The 17761-nt window shown below is 38.2% G+C and overlaps 1 protein-coding gene and 1 long non-coding RNA gene across 2 annotated transcripts; both read left to right on the forward strand.

Moving 5' to 3' along the window:
* Positions 1-3231: 3231 nt before the first annotated feature.
* On the forward strand, positions 3232-5406 carry LOC107740928 (tubulin beta-4B chain-like). The gene is made up of 4 exons (XM_016553483.1): positions 3232-3441; positions 3801-3909; positions 4010-4120; positions 4204-5406. Exons 1-4 carry the CDS (start codon positions 3385-3387, stop codon positions 5262-5264), a joined length of 1338 nt encoding a protein of 445 aa, XP_016408969.1. The 5' UTR covers positions 3232-3384; the 3' UTR covers positions 5265-5406.
* A 2257-nt stretch (positions 5407-7663) lies between these two features.
* On the forward strand, positions 7664-16141 carry LOC107740968 (uncharacterized). Its single transcript, XR_001640140.1, has 3 exons — positions 7664-7710; positions 15517-15603; positions 16013-16141. It is a non-coding gene; the product is annotated as an uncharacterized LOC107740968 (long non-coding RNA).
* Positions 16142-17761: the final 1620 nt, after the last annotated feature.

Consider the following 17761-nt stretch of genomic DNA (forward strand, 5'->3'; position numbering starts at 1 on the left):
CTGAAGAAGGTGAAATCATTAAGTTTCAGGTCAAAAGCTATAGGGAGTGTGCATGATGTCCCACTTTGCCTATTCAAAGTTCTTCTTTTTTTGTCTTGTTTAAAAAGAGATGTGTGTGTGTGTGTGTGTGTGTGTGTGTGTGTGTGCAAGGCAGCTGCTGCCAGTGTTGTTACACTTTGAGTATTAATCAATAATGCAGTGCATAGTTTTGCCTTACACTCCTACTCACACACACACACACACACATACAGTATATACAGCCTCTCAAGTTCAGACTTTACCAGTCCCTGAGGGAGTATCTCATTCACACGTCAGTGCCCTAAGTTTCGATGAGTCTTGCTGCAAACACAGTACCTTCAAATATTTTGGGTAGGTAATAATTTGTAATGTATTTCAATGTCTCTTATGCTCACTAAGGCTGCATTTATTTTAACATAAGCATAGGTCGCCGTGATTTTGCCAAGTAAGACATGTTCCTGGATCAACATCTTTTGTTGATCCTGGATCAACACAACTGTCCAAAAATATAGACTTAACCCAATCCCTACCCCTAAACCTAACCTTACCCATAATTCATTCCTAAAAACAGTGTGAAATCATAGCTGATTAACAATGGTGTAGAAGCACCTAACCCTGATCGTAAGCCTAAAACAGATATTTCCTGAAAAGTTTTCCCTCAATTCTGATTGGTTGATAGGAATGTTGTTCCAGGATGTTGATCAACAAGGATGTTGATCCAGGAACATGTTGTACTTGGTGAAATCACGGTCACCACATAAGCATAGTAAACAGTAATATTGTGAAATATTATTAGAATTTAAAACAACTGTTTTCAGTTTTAATATACTTTAAAATGTAATTTATTCCTATGATGTCAAAGCTGATTTGAGTTTTTTTGTTTTTAATCAGACATTGCTCCAGTCTTTAGTGTCACATGATCCTACAGATGCCATTCTTATGAAATGCCGATTTGGTGCTGAAGAAACATTTTATTAATATCAAAGTTGAAAACAGTACTGTTAAATGTTTTTATTCAAATAGAAATCTTTTTTTCATTCAAATGGAATAGAAATCATTTGTAGCTATCAAAATGTCTTCACTGTCACTCTTGATCAATTTAATGCATGCTTGGAGAAGAAAAAGTATTATTATTATTGTTTTAATCTTACTGACCCCAAACTTTTGAAAAGTAAGTTTGAGGGTATTGTGTTTAACAGTTGATACCATTACTCTGTTGAGCTTTCAATAGTCACATAGTCTTGACTAAAACCGTATTTAATCAGAGTTATGTATGAAGGCTTAGTAAACTGTCCTCTTACATGTCATAAAATCTTGGATCTTTCTCTCAACAACTCAACATATGTCCTAATGTGGAAATTCATTCTGCCTTTGTCATTAATCCTATTTCATTTTGTACTTGCTCAGCCTATGTGTGCTTCTGTCATAGCATGCATGAACTGAATTCCCTCTAAGGATGTATGACACCTGTGATACTCATAAATAATTAATCGATGTTACATCCAACTTGTTCTCAGCACTTTAGGGATGGCAGCACAATACAGGCCTACACAAATACTTTGCTGTATCCACCTTATTTTTCTCACAAGAGCAGGCATGGCCATTTGTAATTACAAATTTCATAAAATGTATGGGTCTGGCTTCCGGTGTCATCTGTTTCCAGCTATTTTTAATTGTACAAAACAGTTTGTTTTGCTGCTTGATATTGCAAATTGGTGTGTCTAACCATATTATATATTAGCGGCTAATGAACCGGAAGTCTCGCACATACACAGAAAATGTCTTACTACCGCATTGAAAAATAAGGAAATATGAGAAATCTTGCATCAGCGAGGAATAATTTACTACTCAAGTACTTTTGAGTATGTTCTTTATGTTCTTTAGCATTTCTATGTATGTTTCTGAGTGTGTGTTTCTGTCTGTGCCTGTGTATATTGACAAGTTTGTGAAATTAAATAAAGAGGTGCTGAAACAGGGTCAAAGATATTAATTTCAAAGCCACAGGGTACTATAACTATTTTCTCATGTTCTCATTCATTTGTTATTTACATCAACAGCGATAGATCATTATCAGAATGGGTCAACTAATGGAGGTGCTATACAAAAAGAAAATACAAAGACTTAGTGGAGGAAATACACATTTTTGTGATCTCTATCGCAGGATAGTTTACTACTAAGCCTTCATATATAACTCTGATTAAATATTGATTTAGTTCACCAAAATGGTAGATTAAGTAGATAACCCTTGACTTACTTTGAAAAGCCAACGCACTCTAATGGCATATTTGTTAGGCCTACTATTTTACATTTTTGCAAATCTGAGGTTAATTTAGGTTTTGTTCACATTAATAAAATCACCTCTTTGTAAAATAGTTACGTTTTCTTATGAGATCAGCAGACAGGAGGGGCAACTTGGAAATAAAGAGATATAGAGCTGTGGTTCTTAAATGGTTTTGCTTTATGACTCAGAATTTACACCTAGTTTCTTAAATGTCAGCTATAGATGTTTAATAAGTAGCCTAACATTTGAGTTTTTCAAGTGCATATCTTTACAAGCAACTCCCCCAGCCATGACATAGCCTACAACTGATGCTATATACTATACATGTAAATCTCAAATCCCAGCAAATGCAGCTTCCTTCAATGAATTACATTTTTCATTGGCATTCCAGCTGGCATGCCTGGACTTAAAAATAAGTAAATGTAAAACTGATTGCAGTTTTTAATACTGTTGTTGTTATTGCTCATGATACTATAGTCACGCATAGCGTAAGTTACACCCAGAATAAGGTCAAGGAAACAAATAAATGGTAAGAGAATATTTTGCTAAGTAGCCTAAGTAAATGTGCATGTAACTATAATTTAATTAAATTCTAATATTGTCAAGTGTGGTAACTCCTGTGCAAAAGTTAAGCAAATGCATTCAGTGTACGAACGGAATTATAGTTAACAAGTCCAAACGTGCCATGTACTGTTTGGTGAAGGTGGTGCTTGGTAACACGATTCTCAATGAGAAAATAGGTCTATTCAATGATAAAAGCTGGTCTAAATACGATGCGTATCTGGTTACCAATACAAAACGGTTTCTGGGCGATCTCTCAGTGTTGTAACCATTGACAACAGATTAAACATCTCTAATCCAATCAAAAACAGAAGCGACATGATAGCGCGTGCACCGCAACCAATCAAACGCGGACAGAGAATGATTGACGTCTCGTTCATCCGCCTGTGTTTGAATGCGAAGGCTGACGTTATTTAAAACTGAAAACCGTTAGCGGCGCTCTGCATAGTTTAGTCGACGCGCAGTGAGAGGTCACTACATTTGGTTTTGAACAAAAAAAAGTGCTTTATCATTAACGATTCAACATGAGGGAAATTGTTCACCTACAAGCTGGTCAATGTGGAAACCAAATCGGTGCCAAAGTGAGTAAGGGTATTGATTACGATATTAGCCAAAAAAAACCCGGTCGCGAGGGGCAGAAGTTAGTTTAACGTTGTGTAACGTTAGTTATTTTATTTATATAACTAATTATAGTTGACTAGTTGTTATTTCTTGAGGAAAATGACATTAGTTAGTGTAACTAGCGATTTAACTGGTTATATATCTCTCCACAGTGTGGTTTTACTCCTCTGTAAACGTTCGTTTGTAGTTTTGAGAGTTGCCATGACAACAGTGCAAAAGAGGACGTTAATTAAATGTATTTTTGAAGATTTGTGATATTACTTGTATTCAAAGTGCTAATTTTATGTTAATATCGACTCATTTTCCTTTGTGTGATCAGTTTTGGGAGGTGATTAGTGATGAGCACGGAGTTGACCCAACGGGAACTTACCATGGAGACAGCGATCTGCAGTTGGAGCGGATTAATGTGTACTACAATGAAGCCACTGGTCAGTTTGCATTTGCAGCATAATGAAACACAAATACCTTGCTAGAAAGTTTTTTTTTTTTTTTTTTTTAAGATTATAAAAGTGCACTTTTCTATAACAGGTGGAAAGTATGTACCTCGTGCTGTTCTTGTCGACCTGGAGCCTGGCACCATGGATTCAGTGAGATCTGGACCATTTGGGCAGGTCTTCCGACCAGATAACTTTGTCTTTGGTAAGTCTGGTTTTGTCATTTAATTAAATGTTAAATTCTAGAGCAAAATGAGCCTGGTATAATCTGTATTTGTTCAATCATAGGTCAGAGTGGTGCTGGAAACAACTGGGCCAAGGGTCACTACACGGAAGGCGCTGAGCTTGTAGATTCAGTTCTTGATGTGGTCCGTAAGGAAGCAGAAAGCTGTGATTGCCTGCAAGGCTTCCAGCTCACCCACTCCCTTGGAGGTGGCACCGGGTCAGGCATGGGCACGCTCCTCATCAGCAAAATCCGTGAGGAGTACCCAGACCGCATCATGAACACCTTCAGCGTGGTGCCCTCACCCAAAGTCTCAGACACTGTTGTGGAGCCTTACAACGCCACGCTGTCCGTCCATCAACTGGTGGAGAACACAGATGAAACATATTGCATCGACAACGAGGCACTGTATGACATTTGCTTCCGTACGCTCAAACTCACTACACCCACCTATGGTGACCTTAACCACCTCGTGTCTGCCACAATGAGCGGGGTCACCACCTGCCTGCGCTTCCCTGGCCAGCTCAATGCTGATCTCCGCAAATTGGCTGTCAACATGGTACCTTTCCCTCGTCTGCATTTCTTCATGCCTGGCTTCGCCCCTCTCACCAGCAGGGGGAGTCAGCAATACCGGGCTCTTACGGTGCCCGAGCTCACCCAGCAGATGTTTGATGCCAAGAACATGATGGCTGCTTGTGACCCCCGCCATGGCCGCTATCTCACCGTTGCCGCTGTTTTCAGAGGCCGCATGTCCATGAAAGAAGTGGATGAACAGATGCTGAATGTCCAGAACAAGAACAGCAGCTATTTCGTGGAGTGGATCCCCAACAACGTCAAGACTGCTGTGTGCGACATCCCGCCTCGTGGCCTCAAAATGGCAGCCACTTTCATCGGCAACAGCACTGCCATCCAGGAGCTGTTCAAGCGCATCTCCGAGCAGTTCACTGCTATGTTCAGGCGCAAGGCCTTCTTGCATTGGTACACCGGTGAGGGGATGGATGAGATGGAGTTCACGGAGGCCGAGAGCAACATGAATGACTTGGTGTCAGAGTACCAGCAGTACCAAGATGCCACTGCGGAAGAGGAGGGAGAATTCGAAGAAGAGGGAGAAGAGGAGCTTGCATAAAGAGTTGAATGCTCAAGTTCTTGTTCACTGTTGTTCTGTTCAGTTTCCTTATTGGCTTGTCTTTTTGTTCTGTTCTCTTTCTTTCAAAAGCAGCTAAAAGGAATCTATGCACTCAAATTGTCTATTAAAGCTCTAAATTTGATAGCAGTCTGTTGGGTGTCTTGTCTTTGGCCTTTTTCCTTGCACATGTATTAAAGTGGATTGTAGTTGAGGCTCTGTGCAACTTTACATTACTACTATTCTTTGTATAACAATATAGAAAATCAAAGTAAGATTAGAGGCTTCTTTAAACAAAACAAAAAAACATCCCATTTTAATACTTATATCAACAGTAGTGCAAGCTAGATGAAACCATGTCTTCAGTGTGTGGATCATTCAATGATGCAAGACTGCCATCTAACGTTCAAAATGAGACCTCACATGCTGGTAGATTTCAGTGTTTTTAAAGTTTTGGTTAAGAAAAATTATGCTTCCAAAAGTACACACTTGCGATTTTTTTTTTCTTCAAATTTAATAAAATGGAGCGTTGACAATGTCTTGTTTAAAAAATTATAAAATAATCTATATACTACATTATCTATAACATGGAAGCTAGTTCAGAAGTCTGCAGACAAGTATTTTTAAGGTCAGTATGCACTTAAATCAATAGCATGAATGAGGCAAGAATATTATATCACATTGATTGACCATGTCAACTAGATGAGCCTCAGAGACAGATCCCCTGCGAAGACCTCGTCAACTAGACGGCCATCGGGAACCAGACCACAGTAACCAGACAAGTCCTCTGCACAATCTGACCTGTGTTTCAGCCTGGAATTAAACCAGGCCATGCTGGTTTCGTCTGGCCAGAGGAGAACTGGCCCCCCGACTGAGCCTGGTTTCTCCCAATGTTTTTTTCTCCATTTCTGTCACCGATGGAGTTTTAGCAATAGTGCACAGACACTATTGGAAGAGAGCTGAACTGGATGATGACATCACTGAATCATCAGTGAACTGACCTTAGCTGAAAAATAACTCTTTGTTATTGTCCTCTTGAATTATTGACAAACTATTTTCCTGTTTGTCACTGTAAAGCTGCCGACACAATCTATATTGTATAAAGCGCTATACAAATAAAGGTGACTTGACTTGACATTGTATAAACGTAACAGCCCTATAGTCTGTTATAATGAAATCCATATTAAATATTGAGATAACTCAAATGTTGATATTTACATTACATATATTCTTTTGGCAGACGCTTTTATCCAAAGTGGCTTAAATTGCATTCAAGGTATTGATTTTTAACAGTTAATGCATTTCCTGGGAATCAAACCCATGACCTTTGCATTGCTATGCCATGCTCTACTGTTGGAGCTACAAAGATGAATATGAAAAGCTTCAGACTGCAAATATAAGAAATAGTTAATCAATGCAAAAATATTATTTTGATTACTGCTGGTATTTTACATTTCAATTATACACACATCCAACAGCACCACACTTAAACGTAAAATACCACTGCGTTTATATTGTGTCGATTTTATGTTCTCGCCAGCAGGTGGCGATAAAAAGTTACAAAAAAATGTGCTCATGAGGTGTAACCTAACTATGGTTCACAGATTAAAATCCTGTGATTTTGTAAACCTTGATTTGTAGAGTGGGTTCTGCATTATTTCAGATATATCCAGTAGAGAATGGAACACCTCAAGGAAGTGTTAGCAGTCCTGTTCTGTTTAATCTAATGATTGATGATATATTTACACAGATAGACATGGGGATAGGAAGGTCCTTGTATGCAGATGACGGTGCGCTGTGGAAAAGAGGGCGCAATGTGGGGCATGTGGAGAAGTGTATGCAGAATGCTGTTAAAAAAGTAGAGAATTGGGCTAATGAATGGGGTTTCTGTTTCTCTGTAGCAAAAACTCAGGTAATCTGTTTTACAAAAAGGAAAATCAATCCAATTATGAATATTAAAATGTATGGTCAAAAATTGGAGCAGGTGTCAGTGTATTGGACATTGTTCGTTAAATCAGTGTCTGTATAGAATGGGGAAGCATGAAACTGGAAATTGTGACAAATGTGGTCATGCAGAATCAGTAGAACATGTACTTATAGAGTGTGATGCATATGAAGGAGCAAGATTTCAACTAATTCGAGCTTTAGGATCATTCGGAATAAATAATTTGTCACTTCAGGTTCTTAAAAGAAACAAGACTGATCAATAGAATTTAGGATACAGTTGTAGTAAATAAAGCGGGAATAATTGGCGTTGTATTTTTGTTTTGTTTTTTGTTTTTTGGCTATAGTTCTCAAACTTCCAATCATTATGCGCTCCACACTCCTATCCAGTAGGTGGCGGGAATGCACCATTTAAGTTGGTTTGCCAACCGCCATTAAATTTAAAAGAAGAAGAAGAAGAAGAACCTTGATTTGTGCCGAGATGCTCTGTCTTTAAACTGGAAAGGTATGTGACCCCGAATTACACAGAAAATACAGATGCAGTAGGTTACATTTATACATTGTAGGTTACACATGTACAGAGACTACATACAATTTTGCATCACTCTGCTGAATCGCTGCCACATCTTTCTAAATCTCAGATACGATTTTTTGAGCTTTACAAAAATATCATATACAGTCTTGTCATCAAAGCAGATCTAATTATTAACTTGAAGCTCTTTCAGTGCATCGAGGATTACATTAATTAACGTGACAACAATCTGGCCCAATTTCATGGAACATTGAAGGAAGGAAGCTCCGAGTTGAATTGCTTTCAGTCGACACCAGAGCAGCGGGGGAAGGAACATTAATTGAGTCAACTAGCTGTGTTGAGTTGAAGATCGCAGAGGAGGGCTTCATTTATTGAGTAATGGTGTCTTAAGTTTGCAGCGTTTAGAAGCTTCCAGTGACCATTAGCATTGCCTTTCTCTAATCAACTTCCTGTAGATTGGCAGTACATCATTGTATGGCATACTTATACAGACTGTACTTTAATGTTCATATTCACTGTCAATTTAGTATATTTGGGGATGGACAATATATCAGTACTATATCAGTTACTGGCCAATATTGGATATTTCATTTAGTATGTTCTCATGTTTTTCATATTTTTACATTCAGATTACATTTGCTGTAATCTAACACATTGGTTTCATCTTTAAGAACACTAATAATTTAATAACAGAGCTTAATGTAAAGTTTTTCATACTGTACATTATAATGTGGTGATCCGTATTAAATTGATTGAACCATGTATCACTATTTATTTATTTATTTATTCACACAAAATAGTTTTTTAAATATCCACCAGTTCAGCGATTGTGATCATCAGAATTGTAATACTGGTGCATCCCCAAATCTTTTTTTTTTTTTTTGCCAAATGTTTGACAAGATTTTGACAAGTCCTACTGAATAGTGAAATCCGGCTTGTACTGCAGTATATTAAATAGTAAAAAGAAAGAAATAATTAAAAACTAATAACAAAAAACTATTTTATTACCATGATTTCTGAACATGAATACCATTATTTTATTCTGGAGTACTATGCACATGGATGTACCATGGTAAAGTACCACAGCAGTTTCTTGTAAGGGCTCAGTTCTGTTTTAGAGTCTCAGTAATCCATATCTTGCTAGAAAAGTGGTAATACAACTAAAATGCAATAAAATTAAACAATCCAAAAGCAAACGGCAAGACATTCATACCATAAAAAAAGAAGAACTGGTTTTGTAAAAGGTTTGAAACAGATTGTAGTCTGATACTGTGAGCACCAGCTCATGTAAGAGCCGCTAATGTGATCTTTTGTTGTCTCAGCTTTCACAACCTAATGCATGCATGTTATTCCTTTTAATTGGTTTTTGTGATTTTATTCCTCATCCATATGGCACTAGAAAAAGCTTCTGCCTGAGCAACATAAATCCTCTCTGTTTTAGCACTGCTATGTACACAATGTTGATGAAGCGCTCTAAACAGATGATGGATTGCTCTTTAACAGCCAAAGCAACTTCACTGTCACTGCCACTGAAAAGAGAGATGGAGGGAGAGAGAGAGAGATAGTATGTGCTATGAGATGCAAAGTGTGGCGGCAGCAAGAGGTGTGAAACATAAATTAGGATGGTTTTAGGCTGCACAGATGGGCCTCTGCCACTCTATATACTGCATACAAATGCTTAGAGCCTGAGGAGCACCTCTTCATACAAACAGATTGAATGGGCCAACCGTATAAGCCAGTCCACAATGACTGTGACTGTACATACAGACACAGACAGTTGACAGGACAGATTTAATGAATATGTGCTCTATGAATCTCACAAATTCAATAAGGTTTTCTGCGTAGTCTTTTTTACCTTCTGAAATTTCTTCTTGTCTTTTCTCTTTTTTGGGGGGCTTTTGACAAGGGCCTTTTGGAAACCCATCCAAAAGCTATCAAAGCCATATGTGCTAAATTTATCAAGTAAAATTAATCTGGCAAAGAATAAATATGAATAATAAAATCTAGGAATGACAAATAAGAAGCAGGTTGAACTGCAGACTTTTAATAAAGTTACTATAAGTGGCTTTATAACTTTATAAGTACATGAAACAAAAGGGAATTTAGATTCATTGTTTTCAAAAATGAAAACAATTATTATATACATCATTAAATAGAAGTACTTCATTTAGTGCAGGTACTGCATTCTGGGTAATGAAGTGTTGTTTAACTAAATTGTGTATATATACTGTACACTACTGTTCAAAAGTTTGGGGTCGGTAAGATTTTTGAGATCATTTTTTTGAAAGAAGCCTCTTAAGGTGCAGTCACATTTACCAGTGCTTGGCGAAACATTGTGAGCGAAATACAGTGATTTCAATCGGAATCTGCCCGATCATTAGTTTCGGGTGAGAGCAAAAAAGCTCCCCATAGATTGCGCTTGTGTTTAAGTTGGTCACAAATGTGCTGCGTTGACCATCAGAAATCTGCTTCTTTTAAAAATGACATCATTCTAATATGCTAATTTGGTGCTCAGCTCAAGTAATGTTTCTTACTATTATCAATGCAGAAAACTGTCCATAAGGCCTATAAACCTTCCAACTTCAATGCTTTTTAAAAACTTTTTAAAGCTTTAAAGCAAGTCTTTTTCAAGCCAACATTCATAGTTTGCCTCAAAAAGCTTTGCTTTGCTGCCTAAAATTGCAGTTGTGTGAATTTTTGTTCATTTTAAATCTACTTCCTTACATTCAAATCTGAAATGCAATTCTGCATCCCGTTTGCTACATCATTTCAATGCATTCAAGTTCATGAATTGAAGTGGAACTCAAAAAGACATTCTAAATTCAACTCTGAATGTCGCACAACCCTGTGTCACAGGGCTCCAAATGCTCCTCATCCCAAGCTGCTTTGAAAAATATCACATTGCCCTACTTGCTTTGTTCTTGACAGTTCACTTTGACGTGAGAAGATTGGCCAAGCGGCACTTCTTCCCTATTTCCTCCCTCTCTCCAGTCGCTCTCCTCCTTGCCTGAGGCGCGTGTGTGTGGTTGTCAGCACGCGTGTCTATGTGCGGAGCTGATGGCTTCCGTCACGCAGGGTGCCACACACGCAAAAGGGGTCCTGTCACTCACTCAGAGCGGCCATATGTGTGCCTGCGTGAGCTCAATACCAGCGGCAGAGGCTCCCGCCAGAAGACATTAGGGGAGCAGTGGGGCGTCATTACCCAGGCACCATGATTGATTAACCGTGAATCAGGAGCCAAAGGGCCCCTGGAAAGCCCCATACCGATGGGTGGAGGGAGCCCCCTGCAGATGTGGGGGTGAAATTGCATCAAGGCTTGGCAGGAGGAAAAGTAGGCAGGGGAGACAAACACACAGATGAGTGCCCTCATTAGTGCGTGAATGAGATCAGTGTTTCTCCTGATGGAGTCGGTCGGGTATGTGGCAGGGATCGTTTAAATATAGCTATTTAGATGGGTGAGCTGAATCTTGGGGGTCTCTGCACTGCAAAAACATGAAATTAAATAAGCAAACAGCAACTGAGGCCTTTGAAAAAAAAATCATTATTTCATGTGTATCTACATTTTGGTCCAGATTCATGTGGTGTCGCAGTGAGCAGCAGAGCTGATCAGAAACTACTGGAGAATAAGGACATTTTCTTCTTTTTTTTTTTCCCCCAACACTTTGATCCTTAGCAGTAGGGAAGCTCGGATGAGATGATGATCCCTTAATGGCCCCCTGCCCTTCCTCTCCCTCTCTGCCTCTCTCTCTTCTCCATGTCCCGGAGCCATGCAGCGCATTTGTGTGCTGTGGAGGGGTGACTAATGAAATCCAGTGAGAGGCAGCCAGCCCTGGGAATCCGACGCTAATGTTTTGTTTGGTATTAAGATGTGCAAAGGCAACTCAAACTCCCACTGACTTGGACGCGAAAACATTTGGAATGGGCTCATCAATCAAGCCCCTCCACACTGGAACTGTCTAATCCTGGGGTGCGTCACGCGCCGTGGCGACACATCGTACACTGCACGCACACACATTAGATGTCATTCACACATTTATGAATTCAAAGTTGAAAAAGTGACTTACAAACTGACATTAGTGGAAAAGTCTGTTGGTGCTTGGATTTTCCCTCTGGAGTTTGTGCTCTCCTGAGATGCCGGGATTAGATTCAGTTAATTTGTAAAACATCATTTTATCAGATGATAGCATGTGGTTCTCCAGTAGACAGTAAGCTATGTGAAGTAAGCTTTACATTAAGCTATTTCCTGGTCTGTATAGATTTTGATTTTATTTCTTTGTCCTTCATGGCCCATCATCAGTATGAAGGTTTCCTAATACAGGAGACATGCAGATTATAATGTAAAATCTTGGTAAAAAAAATAAATTGATTAATAATAAAATTAATAATAATAATAATAATAAAAACAGCAGTCAGTAAGAATTGTAGGTTCTGGCAATGAGTCACTCTTAACTGACACATTTGGCTGTGAATATTACATGTTTGTGTTTGTATTGGAGGTCAAATGCATGTACACTGGCAAAAATTTGTTTTAAATGTCACAATATCACAGCAGTCTAACTTTACCATTTCTATTTTAATGCTTCTTTAAGTAAGCGACGATATCGCTCCACAACAGACATGACTATAAAATATTATGTACTAATTAATATTATTTAAATATTTGTATTCATGTATTATTATTATTATTACTATTACTGTTATCAATATAACACATAATTATTATTATCAATAATAATAATTATACGTTTTCATGAAAAGCCATATAAAATATGCAAGATGCAGTAGAAAATTGTGGAATATTGTTTTTGAACTGAACTGTACATTTTAAATAAATGAACTGCATTTATTTAAAATGTATATTTTTCCTATTTTATATTTGTTGGTCTGGAACCATCTTATTATTTGCCTGTAAAACCTTTACTTACTTAATGCAATTAATATCAGAAAAGGAACATTTTTACATATCCGTAGACAGTGTACAGTATATTGCATACAGGGTTGTATATAGGGTACATTACATATTAGTATTCTATATTGTGTGTAAAAAAAAAAAAAAAGAAGGAATTCTTGTCTTGCATCTTTATTGTACAGTCTTCCTATTTGTGAATGCATTAATGTTTGTGGAATTCCTCAAAGCAACCAGTCTCTCAACAGTTAGTGAGCGAGGGCTGGCGCTTCCCTTGAAGCTCAGTCAGCTGAGATTAGGGCCCGTGATGACAGAGATTTAGGTAGACTGGAGCACACACTGTCACACCTCTCTGTGGTGGGCTTTAATCAGAACAGTACACATCACTAATGCCATACATTGATTGATGAGTGAACATTCTCTGGGGGCTTTTCCTCCTGATTGTGACTCGCAATACAAAACTTGACTTCGTTTTTCACAATCTAGTCCACTTTCTTTCACAATATGGTGTAACGAGGACATGATTACAGCAAAATTTCAGTTCACATTTTTTTAAGTAAAGTGGTAGCGGACTTCTTTGGGACATTGGTTGGTGTGTTTTAGCTTGAGACTGTATCTGAATGTCTGAACAGGCCTAAGTGGAGCATGACTCTCTGTTTCTGTGTTGTTCTTGAAACAGCCTGTGCTGGATTTTAGGTTTGTAAGTCATGGTTGAAGTTTGTCATACTGTATGTTATGAAATGTGCAAGTTTATTATAAATCAGTGGATCATTTTTTAATTCCACAACCTCATCATTGTTTATCTTTACAGGCTTATTGCTATTTGTCAATCATTTTTATCAATCAATTTAATTGATAATTTCCTGATAAATTTCTTAGAAAAACAAAAGTAGATGTTTAATGGACCTTGATGGCAGATACGACTTTGAGGTTGCATGATTTTAACCACCAGGAGGCAGCGGCAGGCAACCACTGGAGCGGATTGAGACACTCGGCTTTTGCTGTAAATTAGCCGGTGCCAAACACACTTGGAAAATGATCTGTTCTGGGTTGTTTCTCTTTAGCATGCCCGTTTTATAGCAGGGGAAAATTGATATGTCTGCGAGCCAAGAATACTCAATTGCAAAAAGCACACAAAAGTATATCAAGGCCTTTAAAAAAATGTCCAACGGCTTGTAGGAATGCTAACTGTTAGGGAAATCACACTATTCATTGTTTTAAAGATTACATTTAAAGTCAACTGAAATAAATTTACCCTATTTAATTTTTTAATGCACATTCAAGTCCTCCTTTGAAGTTCTTATTTGAGAGTTTGTGCGTTCAAATGGAATTAGGCACATTGGGTGTGTCATTTATATATATATATATATATATATAATGTATTATATTCATCTTGAGCTGCCACAGAGAATTATGGAAAATGTAGTTTGCTGTTTGCATTATAGTATTTTTCTGGCAAGCTTCAACCCTGTAAAATTTTAAGAAATATTTTGTTTACTGATTATTGCGACTATGGTGATGTTTATGTGCATTTAACTCATAAATGTCATCATTCCAATATTAAATGCACCATACACTACCGTTCAAAAGTTTGGGGTTGGTAAGATTTTACATTTTTTTGTCTCTTAGGGTCACCATGGTCTGCATTCACTTTATCAAAAATACAGTAAAAACATTAATATTATGAAATATCATTACAATTATTAGTTTCTTTTTTTAATATATTTTAAAAAGTAATTTATTCCTGCCATTAGTACAGTTTCACATGATCCTTCTGAAATTATTCTAATATGCTGATTTGCTACTCATTATCATCAATGATAATTTGCTGATTTGCTGCTTATCATCAATGTTGAAAATACTGAAATATAAAATCTTTTGTAGAATTATAATTGTCTTTACTGTCACTTTTGATCAATTTAATGCACTTGCTGAATAAAAGTAATTTCTTTCAAATAAAAAAAACAAAACGTTTTTACTCTGTAACCTGTCTAATCATGTGTGAATGGTATTTCACATTGACATGTACTTTAACATAAAAACATGCAATTAATAGATGTAAATTTCAACAAGTAATATAAATATGTATGTATGTATACTGCTCTTTCTGCATCAGAATTCAACACATTTATTCTGATAGCCTCAGTGTTTCACTCTTCTCAAGGGTCCTTTTTATATGGACAAGTCTCATCTAAGACTGACCAGGGAGAGTGAGAGCCTCACTGGTGAAAACAGAATAATGAAAAGGTGGGATTTTGGCCATTTGACTTCAGTGGCAGCCTTTAAGATATTGCACCAAAGAAATGTCAGACCAGATCTTATCAGTGTGGTGATAAGAGGACAGCGCCCCCTAGGTGGCACTTTTTACTGAAGGTCAGAACGGGGTCAGGGTGGCAAGGCAAAGGGAGATCCAGGTCCAGGACTGGCCACCCACTGTGTAATATCCAGTTTCCATTGGGGGATGGGAATACAGGAGACACCGAAGGGAGAGTCAGAGTGTGAGGGGGAGAGCAGACAAATCTGAAATCATGGAGCATCTCTGTCCTGTATCCATCCACAGCGCTCTATCTCTTTCTGGCTTGTCTCTCTCTCTCCCACGCTGATTATTTCCTGGTCTGAAGCCCCTGTGGTTTTCCAAATGATTTTAAAATGGATTTCATTTCCTGTTGGGGGGAAGGGGGTAGCGATAGTAGTAGGACAAACCTGAATGCTAGTTGTGTGGGAGAGAGATGAGGAAGGGAGATGGAGAGAAAAGGATGTGAGAGAAATAAAGAGAGAGGGGGCTTATTTTTCCTGGATATGAGGTTTTGAGTTTTGCCCTCAGGCCTCAACACCACGCAGCATTCAGTTACAATGCTCATTTCCTCTCACAGACCCTGGAAGACTTCTTTTCTTTGGCACCATTCTTATTTCTTCCTTGCAGTTGCCTTGTTTGAAGAAGAAGAAACAGGAATTGCCAGGTTTGATATACCTCTACTGCATACAGTTTGTAAAATCACTTCACACAGTTCACCCAAAAAAGATAAGCCTGTCATCATTTATTCACCCTCATGTCATTCCAAACCTGTATGGCTTACTTTCTCTTTTTTGCATAAAGAGAATATTTTGAATTTTGTTTGTCCATATAATAAAGTCAGTGGGGTCCAAAGTTGTTCATTCTTCAAAATATCTTCTTTTTTGTTCTGCAGAAGTGATACAGGTTTGGAATGATGCACGGGTGAATAAATAAAGACAGTATTTTCCAGAAGCCAGAATGAGGATTCTTTTCGTTCTTTGTGAATCACCATGAAGATAAAGCTACAAACAGCAATGCATGCACCTTTTCCCATTTCTCTCTCAATGTATTGCTTTCATTCCTTCTCCCACAAGGCCCGGGGAATCGGCATGACATAAGCGCCTTCCTCTCCAGGCGGAGGTCGGAAGACAGAAGGAGAGGAGGAAGGAGGAAGAGAGACGGGGCTCGATAAGCGCCGCTATCAGAACGCACCCAAACACAGCGTCCGGCTGTTCTCCCTTGTGCAGGCGGAGGAAAACAGATACCCTTAGCAGGTTTGGGCACTTTTCCATGCTGCCTCTTCCCTCTTTTGTCACCCATTTCAATAGGTAGGACTCAAAGAGGATGTCTGTTAGGATGTTTGTGACAAAGAATAAATACAGCAATTGTCTTCTGCACAAGAGGTTTTATCATGTGTAAAACTCTCCAAAGTAAGCTGAGGTATTAAAGGCTTGTTCAGTGTATGTTGTTGGCTGTTTTAATCAAACTGAAGTGGTTAAAGAAAGTTAGTAAAAACCGAGAATAAAAGGCAAGCATGTGAGCAAATACAGGTGTCATCACCTACTTCACTCACATATTTCTTCAGCTTCAAATCCAACCATCCTATATCTGCTCATCCTGTATCCCCCACTGAGCCATCACTTTCCTGATCTCTCTATCTCTCCTAATGAGCTGACATTCTCTCTTAACCTGTCAACTAACGTCTTACCATCTTACCATTAACGTCTTACCATCCAATTACCATCGGTTTGTCACAGCTTATGCAGCTCACTCATTCCCCTCAGGTTCAATATAGCACCTCTCACAAACTAGTGTGAAACCAGGCAATGAACCTATTTTTGATGGATCTTTGATAGACTTTTACCAAAAGTTAGAGTACTTGTTTACCAAGTTTAAAATGTTCCTCCACAGAATGGATGCAGAACAAAAATGGCAAATATGACAGATGATGCATTTATGTACAAATTAAAGAGTGTAAAAAAAACATGCAAGGTGTTTAAATGGATAGTCCACTCCAAAAAATGAAAATTCTGTCATCTACCCACCCTCACACCATTCCATATAGAAATAAAAAATAAATACATTAAAAATTCCACATAAAAAAAGAAAGTCATACAGTTTTGGAACGACATGAGGGTGAGTAAATGATGACAGAATTTGCATTTTTGGGTGAACTGTCCCTTTAAGAACAATTAAGAAAGTGCCCATAGTTGAAAAAATAAATAATACACAGTTAACACAGTACACTTAGTAGGCATAGTCCTACATTACTCCACACAATGAACCCTGGCATTAATTATTGTTTCAGACTTGACAGTGGGACTCTGACTGTGTGTTAGTCACCCTGGGAAATTTCCCTCTGCGATGGCCAAAATCTTGATTTGAAACAGAATGTACAGCATCTAACCCCCATAGCTTTAACACAGGAAGTAAGGCCAACCTAAAAGTGCCTCTCAAACAATAGCCAGGAGGGCTGTGCACTGGCCAGATATTTTATATGTGGAATTAGGACTTCTGTTGATGGAAGGAAACCCAATTGGGCATCATACAGACGTGGAGAGAAGTGAGAGAGAGAGAGAGAGCTCATGTGTGACCTTGACCGTGCACCAGCATAAACAGTAGCATCATGTGAAACTGGATTGCATTCACAAACCGGATTGCATCAGTGGTCAGCAGGTAACCAACAGGAGGTTCTTAGGTTCAGCTTTGTTTATGAAAAATTAAAGGAAAGCAACACCTTTGCTCTCTTGTGATCTATGCCTTATGTCCACTCCTTATCAACAGAGATAATGAACAAGTGAGTGTGAAGTAGAAGAACACAAGCTGTTTGTCATTAATTAAAG

This window comes from Sinocyclocheilus rhinocerous, unplaced genomic scaffold, assembly GCF_001515625.1.
Source record: "Sinocyclocheilus rhinocerous isolate Xijiao unplaced genomic scaffold, SAMN03320098_v1.1 scaffold346, whole genome shotgun sequence".
Classification (NCBI taxonomy): Eukaryota; Metazoa; Chordata; class Actinopteri; order Cypriniformes; family Cyprinidae; genus Sinocyclocheilus; species Sinocyclocheilus rhinocerous.